Source organism: Arachis ipaensis, chromosome B02 (genome assembly GCF_000816755.2).
Source record: "Arachis ipaensis cultivar K30076 chromosome B02, Araip1.1, whole genome shotgun sequence".
Taxonomy (NCBI): domain Eukaryota; kingdom Viridiplantae; phylum Streptophyta; class Magnoliopsida; order Fabales; family Fabaceae; genus Arachis; species Arachis ipaensis.
The window spans coordinates 21,591,912-21,609,510 of record NC_029786.2 but is presented as its reverse complement, the minus strand read 5'-3'; the positions used below and the strand labels follow the sequence as shown (position 1 = coordinate 21,609,510).

The following is a 17,599-nucleotide window of genomic DNA, read 5'->3' as shown; positions in this document are numbered from 1 at the left end:
GATTCTGAGGTTTTGTAACATAGGGTCAAGCTCCGGTTATTGCGGGTCACGATTAAAGCTGTCGCCGAACCGGTTTGGAGGTCGCCGCTGTTTCGGTTTAGCCGTTCCTTCTTCGGTTCAGTAAGCGTTTTCGATTTGAAAGTCCTCTAGTTACTGTTCTATTATACGTTGAGGAGTTGTAGCATTTGTTGTTATGAGAGTTAATCTCGGTTATTATATATTGTGATTAGAGTCGTTGTGGTTGCTGAGAAAATGGTTTGGAGCTGAGGTTTTGGTAGCCGGGATTTTGATTGCTGATTTCGGGTCGAGGCGGAAAGGACTAAGTGACGCGTTTGAGTTATGGAATTTGCGTTTTGAGGTAGGGGCGCTTTCCGAAAACTATAGTTCATTATTGGAATTATTACATATGGGTACTGATGTGAGATATTGTGTATTTGGTGATTGTATCTGCCTTATGTATTATTTGATTGACTCGAATGACTATGGATATTGGTTTGGCCGAATTGTTGTGTGGATTGTGAAATGTAATGTTTGAAGTTGATTCTTTAAAGATTTGAAATGAGTTTAATCCGTTGAGGATTGGTTTGAATTGAGTCAATTATTTTGATGATGTGAAAGATAGAATACTCTTGAAATTCAGTGTTGGATTTAATTTGGGTTTCAATTACTATATTGTCCACAATTTTATCAGAAATTACCATAATGCCCCTGACCCTAACTTTTGAAAATAAAACCCTAAGCCTTCCCAAACCTAGCCGCCGAAACCCTACTCCAATTGCCCTCTTCTCAGACCCAGCAGCAATGATACCAACCTTTCCCTTTCTCAAATCAGTCGCAGCAGTAATGGGGGAAAAGGATGCAGAAGAAAAACGGACCAAGAGAGAGGGGGCGGAGCTGCGATCAGAAGAGGAGGTGAGCCACGCGGCTGCCTCTGTTCAGCCCGTCGCCACTGCGCCGTCCTTGTCGCAGCCACTCCCGCCAGAACTCATGCCGCCGATTTGTCGCATGAGGAGCCGCCGTCCTTGCTCGTCGTTCCCCTCGGAGTCGTCGTCGTCGAGGGCCAGCAGAGGAAGAGAGAACGACCGCCAGCCAGGTTCAACACCAAGAAGGCTGTGTGGCACGTCACCGTCGCGACCCATTTCACGACCATCACGGCGAGGGCTCTGTTGCCGTCGTCCCAACGTCGCCGTTCGTGCCCCTTGGTCGCCGTCGCTGTTCTGCCGAGCATCGCCAGTGTTGAGGTCAGCCACTCCACTACCACCGTCGAGCCTTGTTTTGGGCTGGTGTTTCTCTTGGAGGTTGGGAGGAAGGGAGGCAGAACCGCAGAGTAGAGGGGCCACTATGGTCTGCCATCGATCTGCACGCCGCCTCTGCCGTCAGAGACCGTCGTTAGAATCGCTGCCGTTTTGGTGAGCTTGCCCTGTTTCTGGTTCCTCCTAGTTCTGCCAATTCAATTTTACTTTGAAGCTGTCACTGAAACTGTTGTATTTAATGAAGTGGTTGTCATAAGTTACGTTGCCGCTGCCGGAGAAGCTGTTGTGGTCACCGGAACCATCACCGGAGCTTTTGCAGTTTGATTCAGTCTTTAATCCTTTCTCACGGTAATCATTTTCATTCCGGAGCTCTTGAAAATCAATATGCTGTTATGTTTGGCCAGAGATTCTGAGGTTTTGTAACATAGGGTCAAGCTCCGGTTATTGCGGGTCACGATTAAAGCTGTCGCCGAACCGGTTTGGAGGCCGCCGCTGTTTCGGTTTAGCCGTTCCTTCTTCGGTTCAGTAAGCATTTTCGATTTGAAAGTCCTCTAGTTACTATTCTATTATACGTTGAGGAGTTGTAGCATCTGTTATTATGAGAGTTAATCTCGGTTATTATATATTGTGATTAGAGTTTGAGTAAATTTGGCTTATGAGCCTGAGATGATTTAAAAATGATATCTTCAAAGTCAAGGCTAAAAAGAGTTGAAACTCTATTTCAAGTGAAATGATTTGGGGAAAAAGTGATTTATGGCTTAAATGCCGATTTTATGAATTTATGATGTTGAATGTGGAAGTGCTGTTTTGTTGTGAGCCGGAATGGCTATGTATGATTATAAATATTGGTTGGTTCTGGATTGAACCGTGAGCCGGAATAGCTGTGTATGATATGAATATTGGCTGGTTCTGGACTGAACCGTGAGCCGGATGGCTGAGATGGATGTTGATCCATGGATAAGATTGAATGCATGTTTATGCTGAATCATTGATAAATGTGAATGTTGCACTTCCACTATCTAATAGTTCCAATGGACATCTTTATTTGATTGTGTATTTGGATATTTTCCGAAATTCTGGAAAGAAAGGATTTTTCGCTTTTATCCCGGTTGAGTTTCGTTTGATAAGCTTTACTTAACGTATTTTGAATTGAGTTTGGTTTAGCACACTACATGGTTTATTCCATTGTTGTTTCTTTTGAAAATGTTGGACTCATAGCTTTCTTTCTTATGAACGGATTAAATTCTCTATTAAACCTTCCATCTCTATGAATGTCATACTTGACTTTGTTTTTAACTAATCTTTTACATTTTGTAAAGATTTCCATTGATCTTGGTTTTTCTTCTCTGGTGAATCTCATTCTTATATGAGTCTGTTTGATTTGTTTCAAATTAGTGCATTGTTTATTCTCTCATTATCTCTACAAGAGTTTTTAGTCAAAGATTTATCATTGAGAAATTACAAATGATTGAGTTGTCTTTTTCTATGACTTTTGTATTCTTTTGGATCAATTTGAAACTTGTTTGATGTTTCATGTTTAGTGGATCTTGTTTGAACTACTTTAATTTAAGATCCTTTCTTGCAAGGCTTGACTCCTTTTTAGTACATCTTAAACTTCTTGAATGTTCTTCTGAGATAGTAATTTCAAGAACACTTTTGGAGTCTTGTTTTAAACCTTTTAAAGGAATTTTGAATTCTCCTTAAAGAAATATTAAACAGAATTTATTTTTGTTGCTTGATTGAGATTGAAAACCACTATCCAATTCTGACGAAATTAATTTAAAGTTGGCATGCGCCATTTTAAATGAGGTTTTGGAAAGCTCCATTGTTTAGTGGAAATTGGTTCGTTTGTAATGCACCACTTATTTCCTTTACCAAATTGTAACCAAATTTTTGTCTCGGAGTTTCTTTTCTAAAAAGAGTTTAACTTCCTCTTTCACTCTTGCTATGAATGTTATACACGCTTGTTTGAATATGAACTTTGGGAATTTTTGAACAAGCATTTGATCACTTCCGAGTTTTTATGAACTGCTTTTGGTTACATTGTGCACCTAACTATCCTCCTAAAGTATTTGAGGAAATATTTTAGCTCTTAGCCAAAGTTGTGTGCATTTTGTTTTTGGAACTCTACATAATCTACTTCAACATGAAATTGTATTGAAGTAAAGCCACGTTTATGCTTTTGTTACTCTCTTGAAGGATGTTTGTTGTTTAACTTCTCTTTCAGACTGCGAAGTGATATTTTTACATATTTTCGATTCTTTTAAGAACATGTATTCGAAAGTATTTTAATTATGCTCTTGAGTTCTGTGAGCTTTATCTTGGGCCTGAAATATTCTCTTCTGTAAACCTCATACTTCTTCGACCCAGTTTGAATTTGGTTCAAATTAATGTGCTGATTCTTCTTATTGGACCTATTGAATTTCTTTGATCCAAGGGTTATCTTTGAAGTTGTCAATTGATTTATTTCTAGCAAACTTCATTGCTTCAACATCCTTGTTTACTTGGAATTGGATATATTCTTTCAAATCTATGAGTATTGTCCTTGACAATTGTCTCTCCGTTCTAAATCTGGTATCCTTCTGAGTAGACTCGAGAATTGTTTTGATATCACGTGCGACTTGTAGACGTAGTAGCGCGATGCGTTAGTTCTTTAATACGTGATATGTGTATACGGAAGTCGAAGCGGTAGGTGTGCAACGTTATGAGTTTTTGGTGTTTCGTTCTTTGCGAACGGGCTTGCAGTTGTCTGGCTTATAATCGGATATGAGGATTGTAAGGTGCTTGACGGAGTTGGAGAGTTGAAGCTTTGAGGTTGAGATGAGATTAGTGTGCGGATGTTAAGCACGTCGTTTTAACCCCATCATGTTTTATAGCCTTCGATGCCTTGCTTTACTATCGTTGGGACCCGAACCGGGTGGCAAAAGTCCAAGTTTTAGGGGAGGTGCTGCCGAAATTTCTACAAAATCCTAATCTTGTTTGTAAAGTTATTTAAAAAGGGTTGGATTTGAGAAGTTGTATTAATTGATTTATTAAGAGAATATTTATGTTTTCAAGCTTAATCTATTTAATGAACTTTATGCGTTGAGTTCAGCTTATTTAGAAACGAACTATTTTTACAGTTTGAATCACTGAAGGAAAGAATGATGCTCTAATATTGATTTCAATATAAAAAGGAGCTTTTAGTGATTTCAAAGGAATTTAGACTTTTGATTGAGTAATCAAGTTTGAGGTTTTGAGTTTTGAGAATTGAATGGTTCCTCTTTCAGAAAAGATTTCCGACTTTACTTTTATTGTAAACCGTTGTTTTTGAAAAGAGGCATAAGACGGTTATAAATCACTGGCATGATTTATCTTCATGTATCCTATTACAGTAATTCCCAAAAACCCTCTACTGAGAACCCTTTCGAGGATGATGTTCTCACCCCCCTACATTTTTCCCCTTTCAGGATATTGGCGCAGAAGTTATGAAGAGCTTATTTAATTGTTGTTGTGATGCTCTGTATTGTTTTAGTTATGGTTTATTGTACCCTCGCCTTTATCTTGATATATATTCTGTAAGAGGGATAGGAATTGTATTGGTTAATGTTTGTAATATTATTTATATATATTTATGTATATATATGGATGTACTCTTTTTGAGTTGTTGTAAGTTGAATGGTATTTATGGATGTACGTTATCGAACAAAAGTATCTTTGGGAGCGGTATTGCGGTTTAAAGTTTTAAACAGGCTCATATTTTAGTATTAATTAATATAAGTGTCGTCGTAATGTCCGAACTATCATAGTCGCGCAGCCGGAAGTGCGAGCTTTGGTAGTTAGGGTGTTACAGTGATGAGCTTCAAACTCGCGAGTGTTGGGCGTAGTGACAGACGCAAAAGGATCAATGGATCCTATTCCAACATGATTGAGAACCGACAGATGATTAGCCGTGCGGTGACAGCGCACTTGGACCATTTTCACTGAGAGAACGGATGGTAGCCATTGACAACGGTGATCCCCCAACATACAGCTTGCCATGGAAAGGATTATGAGTGATTGGATGAAAGCAGTAGGAAACAGAGGTTCAGAAGGAACAAAAGCATCTCCATACGCTTATCTAAAATTCTCACCAATGAATTGCATAAGTATCTCTATCCTATTTTATATTTTATATCATAATTATCAAAATCCCATAACCATTTGAATTTGCCTGACTGAGATCTATAAGGCGACCATAGCTTGCTTCAAGCCGACAATCTCCGTGGGATCGACCCTTACTCACGTAAGGTTTATTACTTGGACGACCCAGTGCACTTGCTGGTTAGTTGTATTGGAGTTGTGAAAAAGAATTTGAGATTATAAACATGCGTACCATGTTTTTGGCGCCGTTTCTAGAGATCACAATTTCGTGCACCAAGTTTTTGGCGCCATTGCCGGAGATTGTTCGAGTTTGGACAACTGACGGTTCATCTTGTTGCTCAGATTCGGTAATTTTAAATTATTTTTAAGCTTTTTATTTTCAAAAAAAATTTTCAAAAAAAAATTTTCAAAAAAATGGAGTTGATCCCGAGGTCTACAGGCTTATGCTTTTCCCTTTTGCTGTAAGAGATAGAGCTAGAACATGGTTGGATTCACATCCTAAGGATAGCCTGAACTCTTGGGATAAGTTGGTCAGTGCTTTCCTGGCCAAATTCTTTCCACCTCAAAAGATGAGCAAGCTTAGAGTGGAAATCCAAACCTTCAGACAGAAGAAAGGAGAATCCCTCTATGAAGCTTGGAAAAGATACAAGCAACTGATCAAAAGGTGTCCTACTGACATGCTTTCAGAATGGAGCATCATAAGTATATTCTATGATGGTCTGTCTGAGTTGTCAAAAATGTCATTGGACCATTTTGCAGGAGGATCTCTTCACGTGAAAACCCTGCAGAAGCTCAGGAACTCATTGAAATGGTTGCAAATAACCAGTTCATGTACACCTCTGAGAGGAATCCTATGAACAATGGGACGCCCCAGAAGAAGGGAGTTCTTGAAATTGATACTCTGAATGCCATGTTGGCTCAGAATAAAATATTGACTCAGCAAGTCAATATGATTTCTCAGAGTTTGAATGGATTGCAAGCTACATCCAACAGTACTAAGGAAGCATCTTCTGAAGAAGAAGCTTATGATCCTGAGAACCCTGCAATGTCAGAGGTGAATTACATGGGAGACCCCTATGGAAACACCTATAACCCTTCATGGAGAAATCATCCAAATTTCTCATGGAAGGACCAACAGAAGCCTCAACAAGGCTTAATGGTGGAAGAAATAGGTTTAGCAATAGCAAGCCTTTTTCATCATCTTCTCAGCAACAGACAAAGAATTCTGAACAGAGCCATTCTGGCCTGGCAACCATAGTCTCTGATCTATCAAAGACCACACTAAGTTTCATGAATGAAACAAGGTCCTCCAATAGAAATTTGGAGGCACAGGTGGGTCAGCTGAGTAAGAAGATTACTAAAACTCCTCCCAGTACTCTCCCAAGCAATACAGAAGAAAATCCCAAGAGAGAGTGCAAGGCCATAACCATGACCAACATGGCTGAACCTGGAGAAAGTGAGGAGGACGTGAATCCCAGTAAGGAAGACCTCTTGGGATGTCCTTTGGACAGAAAGGAGTTCCCTTTTGAGGAATCAAAGGAATTTGAGGCTCATACAGAGACCATAGAGATTCCATTGAACTTCCTTCTTCTATTCATGAGCTCTGATGAATATTATTCCTCTGAAGAGGATGAAGACATCACTGAAGAGCAAGTTGCTAAATATTTAGGAGCAATCATGAAGCTGAATGCCAAGTTATTTGGTAATGAGACTTGGGAGGATGAACCCCCCCTTGTTCACCAATGAACTGAATGCATTAATGAGGCAAACGTTACCTCAGAAGAAACCGGATCCCGGAAAATTCTTCATACCTTGTACCATAGGCACCATGACCTTTGAGAAGGCTTTGTGTGACCTGGGGTCAGTGATAAACCTCATGCCACTCTCTGTAATAGAGAAACTGGGAATCTTTGAGGTACAAGCTGCAAGAATCTCAGTAGAGATGGTAGACAAATCCATGAAACAGGCTTATGGACTAGTAGAGGACGTGCTAGTGAAGGTTGAAGGCCTTTCCATCCCTGCTAATCTCATAATCCTAGACACTGGCAAGGATGAGGATCAATCCATCATCCTTGGCAGACCCTTCCTAGCCACAGCAAAAGCTGTGATTGATGTTGACAGAGGAGAGTTGGTCCTTCAGTTAAATGAGGACTACCTTGTATTTAAGACTCAAGGTTTTTCTTCTGTAACCATGGAGAGGAAGCATGAGAGGCTTCTCTCAATACAGAGTCAAACAGAACTCCCACATTCAAACTCTAAGTTTGGTGTTGGGAGACCACAACCAAACTCTAAGTTTGGTGTTGGGAGGCCCCAACCTTGCTCTGATTATCTGTGAGGCTCCATGAGAGCTCACTGTTAAGCTATTGACATTAAAGAAGCGCTTGTTGGGAGGCAACCCAATGTTATTTAATTATATCTATTTATTTTCCATTTCTATTTTATGTTTTCTTTAGGTTGATGATCATGTGAAGTCACAAAAACAACTGAAAAATCAAAAACAGAAAGAAAAACAGCATTAAAAACAGCTCACCCTGGAGGAAGAGCTTAAATGCCAGTAAGAAGCATCAAACTGGCGTTTAACGCCAGAAAGAACCATCAAGCTGGCGTTAAACGCCAGAAACAAGCACCAGACTGGCGTTTAACGCCAGAACAGAGCATGGAATTGGCGTTTAACACCAAGAATGGGAGAAAAGTTGGCGTTAAACACCAGAAACAAGCAGCAAGCTGGCGTTTAATGCTAGACATGCATTCTAAGGGCGTTTTGCACGCCTAAATGGAACAGGGATGCTAAGTCCTTGACCCCTATGGATCTGTAGACCCCACAGGATCCCCACCTACCCCACCTCTTCTTCTTTCCTCTTCATACCTTTTCATAACACTCTTCCCCAAATACCCTTCACCAATCACCTCCATACCTCTTCCCCAAATACCCTTAACCACTCACATCCATCCACTCTTCCCCATAAACCCCACCTACCTCCAAATTCAAATTCTTTTCCCTCCCAAACCCAACCCTTGGCCGAATACAGTCTCTCACTCCATCTCCTCCATTTTCTTCTTCTTTTACTACTTTCTTTCTTCTTTTGCTCGAGGACGAGCAAACCTTTTAAGTTTGGTGTGGTAAAAGCATTGCTTTTTGTTTTTTCATAACCATTAATGGCACCTAAGGCCAGAGAAACCTCAAGAAAGAGAAAAGGGAAGGCAATTGCTTCCACCTCTAAGTCATGGAAGATGGAGAGATTCATCTCAAAGGTCCATCAAGACCACTTCTATGAAGTTGTGGCCAAGAAAAAGGTGATCCCTAAGGTCCCATTTAAGCTCAAAAAGAGCGAGTATCCGGAGATCCGACAAGAGATTAGAAGAAGAGGATGGGAAGTTCTCTCTAATCCTATTCAACAAATCGGAATCTTAATAGTTCAAGAATTCTATGCAAACGCATGGATCACTAGGAACCATGATCAAAGTATGAACCCAAATCCAAAGAATTGGCTTACAATGGTTCGGGGAAAATACTTAGATTTCAGTCCGGAAAATGTAAGGTTGGCATTCAACTTGCCAATGATGCAAGAAAACGCACGCCCCTACACTAGAAGGGTCAACTTTGATCAAAAGTTGGACCAAGTCCTCATGGACATATATGTGGAAGGAGCTCAATGAAAAGTTGACTCAAGAGGCAAGCCGGTTCAATTGAGAAGACCGGACCTTAAGCCTGTAGCTAGAGGATGGTTGGAGTTCATCCAACGCTCTATCATTCCTACTAGCAACCGATCCGAAGTAACTGTGGATCGGGCCATCATGATCCATAGTATCATGATTGGGGAGGAAGTGGAAGTTCATGAGATTATACCTCAAGAATTCTACAAGGTGGCTGACAAGTCCTCCACTTTGGCAAGGTTAGCCTTTCCTCACCTCATTTGCCACCTCTGTAATTCGGTTGGAATTGACATAGAGGGAGATATCTTCATTGATGAGGATAAGCCCATCACTAAGAAAAGGATGGAGCAAACAAAAGATCATGGACCTCAACAAGAGCATGAGGAAATTCCTCACCATGAAATCCCTGAGATGCCTCAAGGGATGCACTTTCCTCCACAAAACTATTGGGAGCAAATCAACACCTCCCTAGGAGAATTAAGTTCCAACATGGGACAACTAAGGATGGAGCACCAAGAGCACTCCATCATTCTCCATGAAATTAGAGAAGATCAAAGAGCTATGAGGGAGGAGCAACAAAGGCAAGGAAGAGACATAGAGGAGCTTAAGAACACCATTGGTCCTTCAAAAGGAAGAAGGCGCCACCCCCACTAAGGTGGACCTATTCCTTAATCTCCTTGTCTATTTATTTTTCTATTTTCATTCTCTATGCTTTATGTTTATGTTTGTGTCTTATTACATGATCATTAGTGTCTAGTGTCTATGCCTTAAAGCTATGAATGTCCTATGAATGCATCACCTTTCTTAAATGAAAAATGTTCTAAAAACAAAAGAACAAGAAGTACATGGATTTCGAATTCATCTTTAAAATTAGCTTAATTATTTTGATGTGGTGGCAACACTTTTGTTTTCTGAATGAATGCTTGAATAGTGCATATGTCTTTTGAATTTGTTGTTTATGAATGTTAAATATGTTGGCTCTTGAAAGGATAAGGAAAAAGGAGAAATGTTATTGATAATCTGAAAAATCATAAAATTGATTCTTGAAGCAAGAAAAAGCAGTGAATGACAAAGCTTGCGAAAAAAAAGAGAGAAAAAGAAAAAAGCAAGCAGAAAACGCCAAAAGCTCTTAAAACCAAAAGGCAAGAGTAAGAAAAAAAGAAAGGGATCCAAGGCTTTGAGCATCAGTGGATAGGAGGGCCCAAAGGAATAAAATCCTGGCCTAAGCGGCTAAACTAAGCTGTCCCTAACCATGTGCTTGTGGCATGAAGGTGTCAAGTGAAAAGCTTGAGACTGAGCGGTTAAAGTCGAGATCCAAAGCAAAAAGAGTGTGCTTAAGAACCCTGGACACCTCTAATTGGGGAATCTAGCAAAGCTGAGTCACAATCTGAAAAGGTTCACCCAGTTATGTGTCTGTGGCATTTATGTATCCGGTGGTAATACTGGAAAACAAAGTGCTTAGGGCCACAGGCAAGACTCATAAAGTAGCTGTGTTCAAGAATCAACATACTGAACTAGGAGAATCAATAACACTATCTAAATTCTAAGTTCCTATAGAAGCCAATCATTCAGAACTTCAAAGGATAGAGTGAGATGCCAAAACTGTTCAAAGGCAAAAAGCTACTAGTCCCGCTCATTTAATTGGAGCTAAGTTTCATTGATAGTTTGGAATTTATAGTATATTCTCTTCTTTTTATCCTATTTGATTTTCAGTTGCTTGGGGACAAGCAACAATTTAAGTTTGGTATTTTGATGAGCGGATAATTTATACGCTTTTTGGCATTATTTTTACATAGTTTTTAGTATGATTTAGTTATTTTTTAATATATTTTTATTAGTTTTTAAATAAAAATCACATTTCTGGACTTTACTATGAGTTTGTGTGTTTTTCTGTGATTTCAGGTATTTTCTGGCTAAAATTGAGGGACCTGAGCAAAAATCTGATTCAGAAGCTGAAGAAGGACTGCAGATGCTGTTGGATTCTGACCTCCCTGCACTTGAAGTGGATTTTCTGGAGCTACAAAAATCCAATTGGTGCGCTCTCAATTGTGTTGGAAAGTAGACATCTAGGGCTTTCCAGCAATATATAATAGTCCATACTTTGCACGAGTTTTAATGATGCAAGTTGGCGTTCAAACGCCAACTCCCTGCCCTATTCTAGAGTTAAACGCCAGAAACAGGTTGCAAACCAGAGTTAAACGCCAGAAACAGGCTACAAACTGGCGTTTAACTCTAAAAAGAGTCTCTACACATGAAAGCTCAATGCTCAGCCCAAGCACACACCAAGTGGGCCCGGAAGTAGATTTCTGCATCATTTACTTATCTCTGTAAACCCTAGTAACTAGTTTAGTATAAATAGGACTTTTTACTATTGTATTTACATGATCTTTGGAACATTTAGTCCTTAGACAATGGAGGCTGGCCTCACGGCCATGCCTAGACCTTTCACTTATGTATTTTTAACGGTGGAGTTTCTACACACCATAGATTAAGGTGTGGAGCTCTGCTATTCCTCATGAATTAATGCAAAGTACTATTGTTTTTCTATTCAACTCAAGCTTATTCTTATTCTAAGATATTCATTCGCACACAAGAATATGATGAATGTGATGATTATGTGACACTCATCACCATTCTCACTTATGAACGCGTGCCTGACAAACACTTCCGTTCTACATGAAAACAAGCTTGAATGCATATCTCTTGGGCTCCTGGTTCAGACCAGAGTCTTCGTGGTATAAGCTAGAATTATTGGCGGCCATTCTTGAGATCCGGAAAGTCTAAACCTTGTCTGTGGTATTCCGAGTATGATCTGGAAAGGGATGACTGTGACGAGCTTCAAACTCGCGAGTGTTGGGCGTAGTGACAGACGCAAAAGGATCAATGGATCCTATTCCAACATGATTGAGAACCGACAGATGATTAGCCGTGCGGTGACAGTGCACTTGGACCATTTTCACTGAGAGAACGGACGGTAGCCATTGACAACGGTGATCTCCCAACATACAGCTTGCCATGGAAAGGAGTATGAGTGATTGGATGAAAGCAGTAGGAAAGCAGAGGTTCAGAAGGAACAAAAGCATCTCCATACGCTTATCTGAAATTCTCACCAATGAATTGCATAAGTATCTCTATCCTATTTTATATTTTATATCATAATTATCAAAATCCCATAACCATTTGAATTTGCCTGACTAAGATCTACAAGGTGACCATAGCTTGCTTTAAGCCGACAATCTCCGTGGGATCGACCCTTACTCACGTAAGGTTTATTACTTTGACGACCTAGTGCACTTGCTGGTTAGCTGTATCGGAGTTGTGAAAAAGAATTTGAGATTATAAACGTGCGTACCATGTTTTTGGCGCCGTTGCTAGAGATCACAATTTCGTGCACCAGTGACACCTCTCAGAAAAACGGTGTGGGCATCCCTCTTGAGAAGATTGGCGTAAAATTCCTTGACCTAGTGTTCATTTACTTCCACCGGGTCAGATTTTACGAATCCCCAATGATAAAAATTTATTCTGTCAAGGATTGTATCCGCATATTTCTCGGGCAAGTTAAGCTTCCTCTCATAATGAAAGGCGCGCTTTTCTAGCTTCTTATATTGTTCTTGGGCCTCTGAATTGATGAAAGTGTCTGGACGGTCACTGGGAGGCACGGGAGGAGGGCGAGCCAAGGGATTGGCTTTCTCTTTTCCCTTGCGGCCCATCCTGAAAAAGACAAAAAACAGAATACAACTCAGGAAACAGATAAAATCATAGAAAGAAGAAGAATATAATCAAACAATTCAATTAAGAGCCGATTAAATCAACAAATGCCAATCAAGGAAAAACATGTGTAAATAGTAGAATGGTCCAAAGAGAATCCATTTTCCCAAAATCAAGCAACCTAAGTGACAAATCAATGAGTGAACAACAGTTGGAAGCTAGAAAAGGGGTGGAGGGAGAATAGGGGTTGGGTGGGTGTGTGTGCTCAGAGAAGGAGAAGAAGGGGTTGGGGTAAGGTAAGGAAATGAAGCGCGAGCCCCTGATCTTTTCGAATTAACGTTCGAAAAGTGACCTGTGCGGACGCACAAGGTCGTGTGCGGATGCACACAAGGAGAAAGAAGGAGTGTGCGCGCGCACAGGGTCGTGCGAGCGCTACTAGCAGGAGGTGAAACGCAACCTGTGCGGGCGCACAAAGGGTGTGCGGATGCACGGAAGAGGGAAAAGGTATGGGTGCATACGCACAGCTTGTGCGTACGCTGCGACCAGGGGGTGTTGTTCAAGCTGTGCGGGCGCACAGAGGGTGTGCGCTCGCACAAGTGTTTTTTTTTTTTTTTAGGGACGTGTGCAGCCGCACGCATGGTGTGCGGACGCATAGGAGGGAAAAGAAGGAGGTGTGCATGTGCACAAGCCGTGCGCGTGCTGCGAACAGAGGGGGCTTTTGGGGTGTGCGTGCGCACATTGCTGTGCGGATGCACAGGGATCACGCATCGTGTGCGGGCGCATAGGAGAGAAAAGAAGGGGGTGTGCACACGCACAAGGCGTGCGTGTGCCGCGAGCAGATGGGGCTTTTAGGGGTGTGCGTGCGCACACGGCTGTGCGGACGCACAGGGATGGAAAAACAGGGGATCTGTGCGCACGCACAAGGCTGTGCGGACGCACAGGTCTCTGTTCATGCAACAAAAATTTTGGCTCTAAGGCACCAAAATTGACATCCCAAACAGGTTTTCAAGCCCTAAAACATCACAAAACTCCCAAAAACACCTTATTTTACTAAAACTACTCAACAAAAATCAAAATTAAATAACCAACCAAGCAAACTAACCAATTATTCATGGAACAAAAGCTAAAAGAGAGAAGGTTAGAAGGATATTACCATGGTGGGGTATCTCCCACCTAGCACTTTGGTTTATAGTCCTAAGTTGGACTTGGTGAGGAGATCCTTGTTAGGGCAGCTTATGCTTCCACTCCTCCTTGAATCTCCAACCAAGTTTGCCATTGATTTGACCTCCGGGGTCCCAATTAAGTTGCATTAAACTTATAAGAGACTTCAAGCTAGTAATGAGGATCCTTAAGTATTGATTCCTGAAATTAATGTCCGGATCCCATACTTGAGTTCCTCTATCACCATTGATACGCTTGTGCACTCCTTGGAATCCACTAAAGTGACTCTTGCACCAAAATTGATTTCCAAATGTTGGATTGGCTCCGTTAATGAACTTTCCATTCTTTAGCCAATTAACATTCTTCTTTTCTCCATCCACTACTCCAAGAAAGGTTCGAAGTTGGCCATCTGTTTCTAAAACGGCATATTGATGTGGGCCTAGAAAGCTTGTTGGAGAATTCTTCACCCATTCAATTCGCTCTTGCATGAATGCCTTCATCGCTTGGCAACTAATATCTTCCTCAACCTCTTTTGAACCTTCTTTATCATCACTCAAGTCAAAAATTGGAGGTTGTGTGAAGTCCACATCAACATCTCCTTCCAAATCCAATAAAGAAGGTTCATGAAGGTCATAGAAGGAATTACCCAAGTTGGACAAAAAATCTTGAATGATGGAATCCTCTTGATCAATTCTTACCCATTCTTCATTTATCCTCTCTTGCACTTCATGTTGTGACTGACATCTTCTACTTGATTTTGCAATTCTTCTTTCACTCCACACTTTTCACTTGGTTCCACACATTCATCCACTGGAGTTTCTTGCTTGTGGCATGAACGCAATGAAGCTAAATGATCGAAAGCCTTGGCTAAGGTAGACATGACTTGCTCTTGCTTCTTCCGGAACTCTCGTTGTTCTTGAATGAGCATGAAGATTATTTCTTGTGTGGCTTGATCCATGTATGAAGATAAAAATTGAGGTGATGATGGTTGACAATAAAACTCATGAGGGTAAGGGTCTTGGTTTTGTGTGTAGTGAGGGAGGGGTGTATAAGATTGGTGACTATAAAGGTAAGTGTTTGGGTTCTATTGGGGTGCATTGTGGTAATGGTGTGAAAAAGTCATTAAGAAAATATAAACAAAAATTTACTAACAAAAGCAAACAAACAACCAAAAAGAGCTATTTACACTATTAACATATTAACAACAACCAAAAGATATAACACCGTTTGCATCCCCGGCAACGGCGCCAAATTTGATGAGTGAGGATTATTGTATGGTTCGGAATCAATCAAGCCAAGCATCAATTCGTTGGTAGCATAGTCCAAACTAACAATGAATTCTCAAGATCAAATAATAAAGTTAATACAAAATATAAACCGAGAGTGATTAAACCTCGGGTCATTCTCCCTAGGAATGCAAATGAAATGTTACTTTCTTTGGTTGTGAAGAGGAAAAAAGGGGGTTTTGTAATTAAAGAACAAAAGGTTAAAAGAATCAAGCAATAAAATAACTAAGTAATGAGCAAAATTTGAAATTGATGCAAGCAAGGGTAAATAGAATCAAAACTAGTGAAAATGCAAATAAAGAGCCTTGACTTGGGAGTGACGATCCAAGGAATCCTAACATCACCATAACCACAACTATGGTAATTATCATGAGTCAATCTTGCCTAGTCAACCCCAACCATCGAGGAGTAAGTCAAGCAAGCATAATTGACCTTAATCCATAAGTCCTAACTAACTTACCAAACTAGTTGATAAAAGGCTAGCGTCAATAGAAAAAAGAGTCAACTAACTACCCAAGAATTACCACTAAATGTCGGACATTATGACTCTAGTATCCTAGGAACTCAAACCACAAGCCAAGGTGGGAAAATCTACTCAAAACCTAGAGTTGGCATTTTCACAAACACCTTGTGTGCATAAAAATAAAACATGAAAAATTGCAAAGTAGAATGGAAAGCTATAACCAACTATCAACAAAACCAAACATGAGCAAGCAATCAAACATAAGGGAAGCATAAAATGTAAAATTCATCAACCAAAATTTCAAGGAACACAAAATTGCAATATGAACAAAGTAACTTGAACCAAAAGGAAATAAAAGTGAAAGTGCTTGAATTAAAGAGGAAATTAAGAGTACTTACAATTGAAGAAGTAAAATCCAAAATCAAAGCTTGCTATAAAATGCTACAATGAAAATTGATAAACCCTAGGAGAGCTATCTACTCTACACTACTCCTACTCCCAAAAACTATGAAAACTATCTAAAAATTACTCCAATACCTCCCCCCTTTGATAAGTGTTGAAGTCCCTTTTATATAGTACTCCAAAACAGTATTTCAGCCTTCCAAAAATGAGCCAAGGGCCTCCAAATTTGCGCAGCACGTGCTTCATTAATGAATTCACGTGCATGGACCTGTGCGGACGCACAGACGCGTGCGTCCGCACACGCGGCTGAAAATCGACCTGTGCGTACGCACAGGTGCGTGCGTACGCATACATGGAAATTCTTGCCTGTGCGCGCGCACGCAAGGCTGTGCACACGCACACTTCGCTGTGTGTGCTTTTCCTTGTTTTCTTCATGTTTTCTCCCTTGTACATGCTTTCTTCCACTTTTATCCTTCCATTCTTGCCTTCAAGGCCTGAAATCACTCACAAACCATATCACGGCATCGAATGGCATAAAGGTGGGATTAAATTGCTCTATTAAAGCACAAAATTGCATGTTTTCACATTTAAGATCAAATTAGGGATCAAACACAAAAGTATGCTATTTTGATGCTTAAGTGTGAGTTCATATGCTAAAATCCATTCAAAGTGAGTCGAAATAGACCATCAAATGTGGACTCATCAGCTACTACTAGATATTTTTGCCTATTTTTTGGAAGAAAAACGGAAGAAAATTAGTTAATATATATTTTTAAGGCTATTAATTAAAAAAGTTAATCATAGTTCATAATCTTTTCTGAACTAAAAACTGAGCATGAATGACTAAAAAAAGAGAGAAAAAGAGAGAGAAATAACTACGAGGCAACAAATCGAAGGAATACAACCCCTCTAAAGTTAGCAGAAAATTACAAAAAAAATTGTACTTAAAAGAGAATCATAAGTAACAAAAAAGTCATTGTGACTATGTCCAAAGCTTGGCTAAATCACATGGTTTCAGCTTAAAGACCCAAAGGTTCCAGGATTCAACCCAGGAGGAGATGGGATATTTGTAATTTTATATGAGAATTATATATTATTTAATGATAAATGTTTAATTAATTACTATCTTTGTCCAAAAACTTTTAGTCAATTAATTAATTTGGTCCTTCAAAAAGATTACGATAAATGCTAATGTATTTTAGAAAAAAACAGAAAGTACAAAACTCTTTACAAAATAAAATAAAGAGTTAAAATTTGTTTAATTAATAAAAAGTAAAAAAAATTAGCTAATGTATATTAACATGAGTGTTAAAATAGAAATTTAAAAAAAAATTAACATGATGCACTTTATTCAATTTAAGAAAACATTTTTTTTTTGGGTGTCACTTTAAGAAAAGAATTTGGTTGAACTAAACTAGGATGTTAGTTTGAAATCATATGTAAAATTTGAGAAATCAAATTAAACCCTTAATCTTTTATTCAAGGATTTTGTTGGGTTAAAATATTTGATTAAAAAAGTTTTTATAAACAATTAAAATATTAAATAGTTA

The 17,599-nt window shown here is 39.7% G+C and overlaps 1 protein-coding gene across 1 annotated transcript; it reads left to right on the top strand.

Moving 5' to 3' along the window:
* On the top strand, window positions 749–1,782 carry LOC107627015. Its single transcript, XM_016329896.2, has 3 exons — window positions 749–1,409; window positions 1,498–1,601; window positions 1,682–1,782. Exons 1-3 carry the CDS (start codon window positions 802–804, stop codon window positions 1,780–1,782), a joined length of 813 nt encoding a protein of 270 aa, XP_016185382.1. The 5' UTR covers window positions 749–801.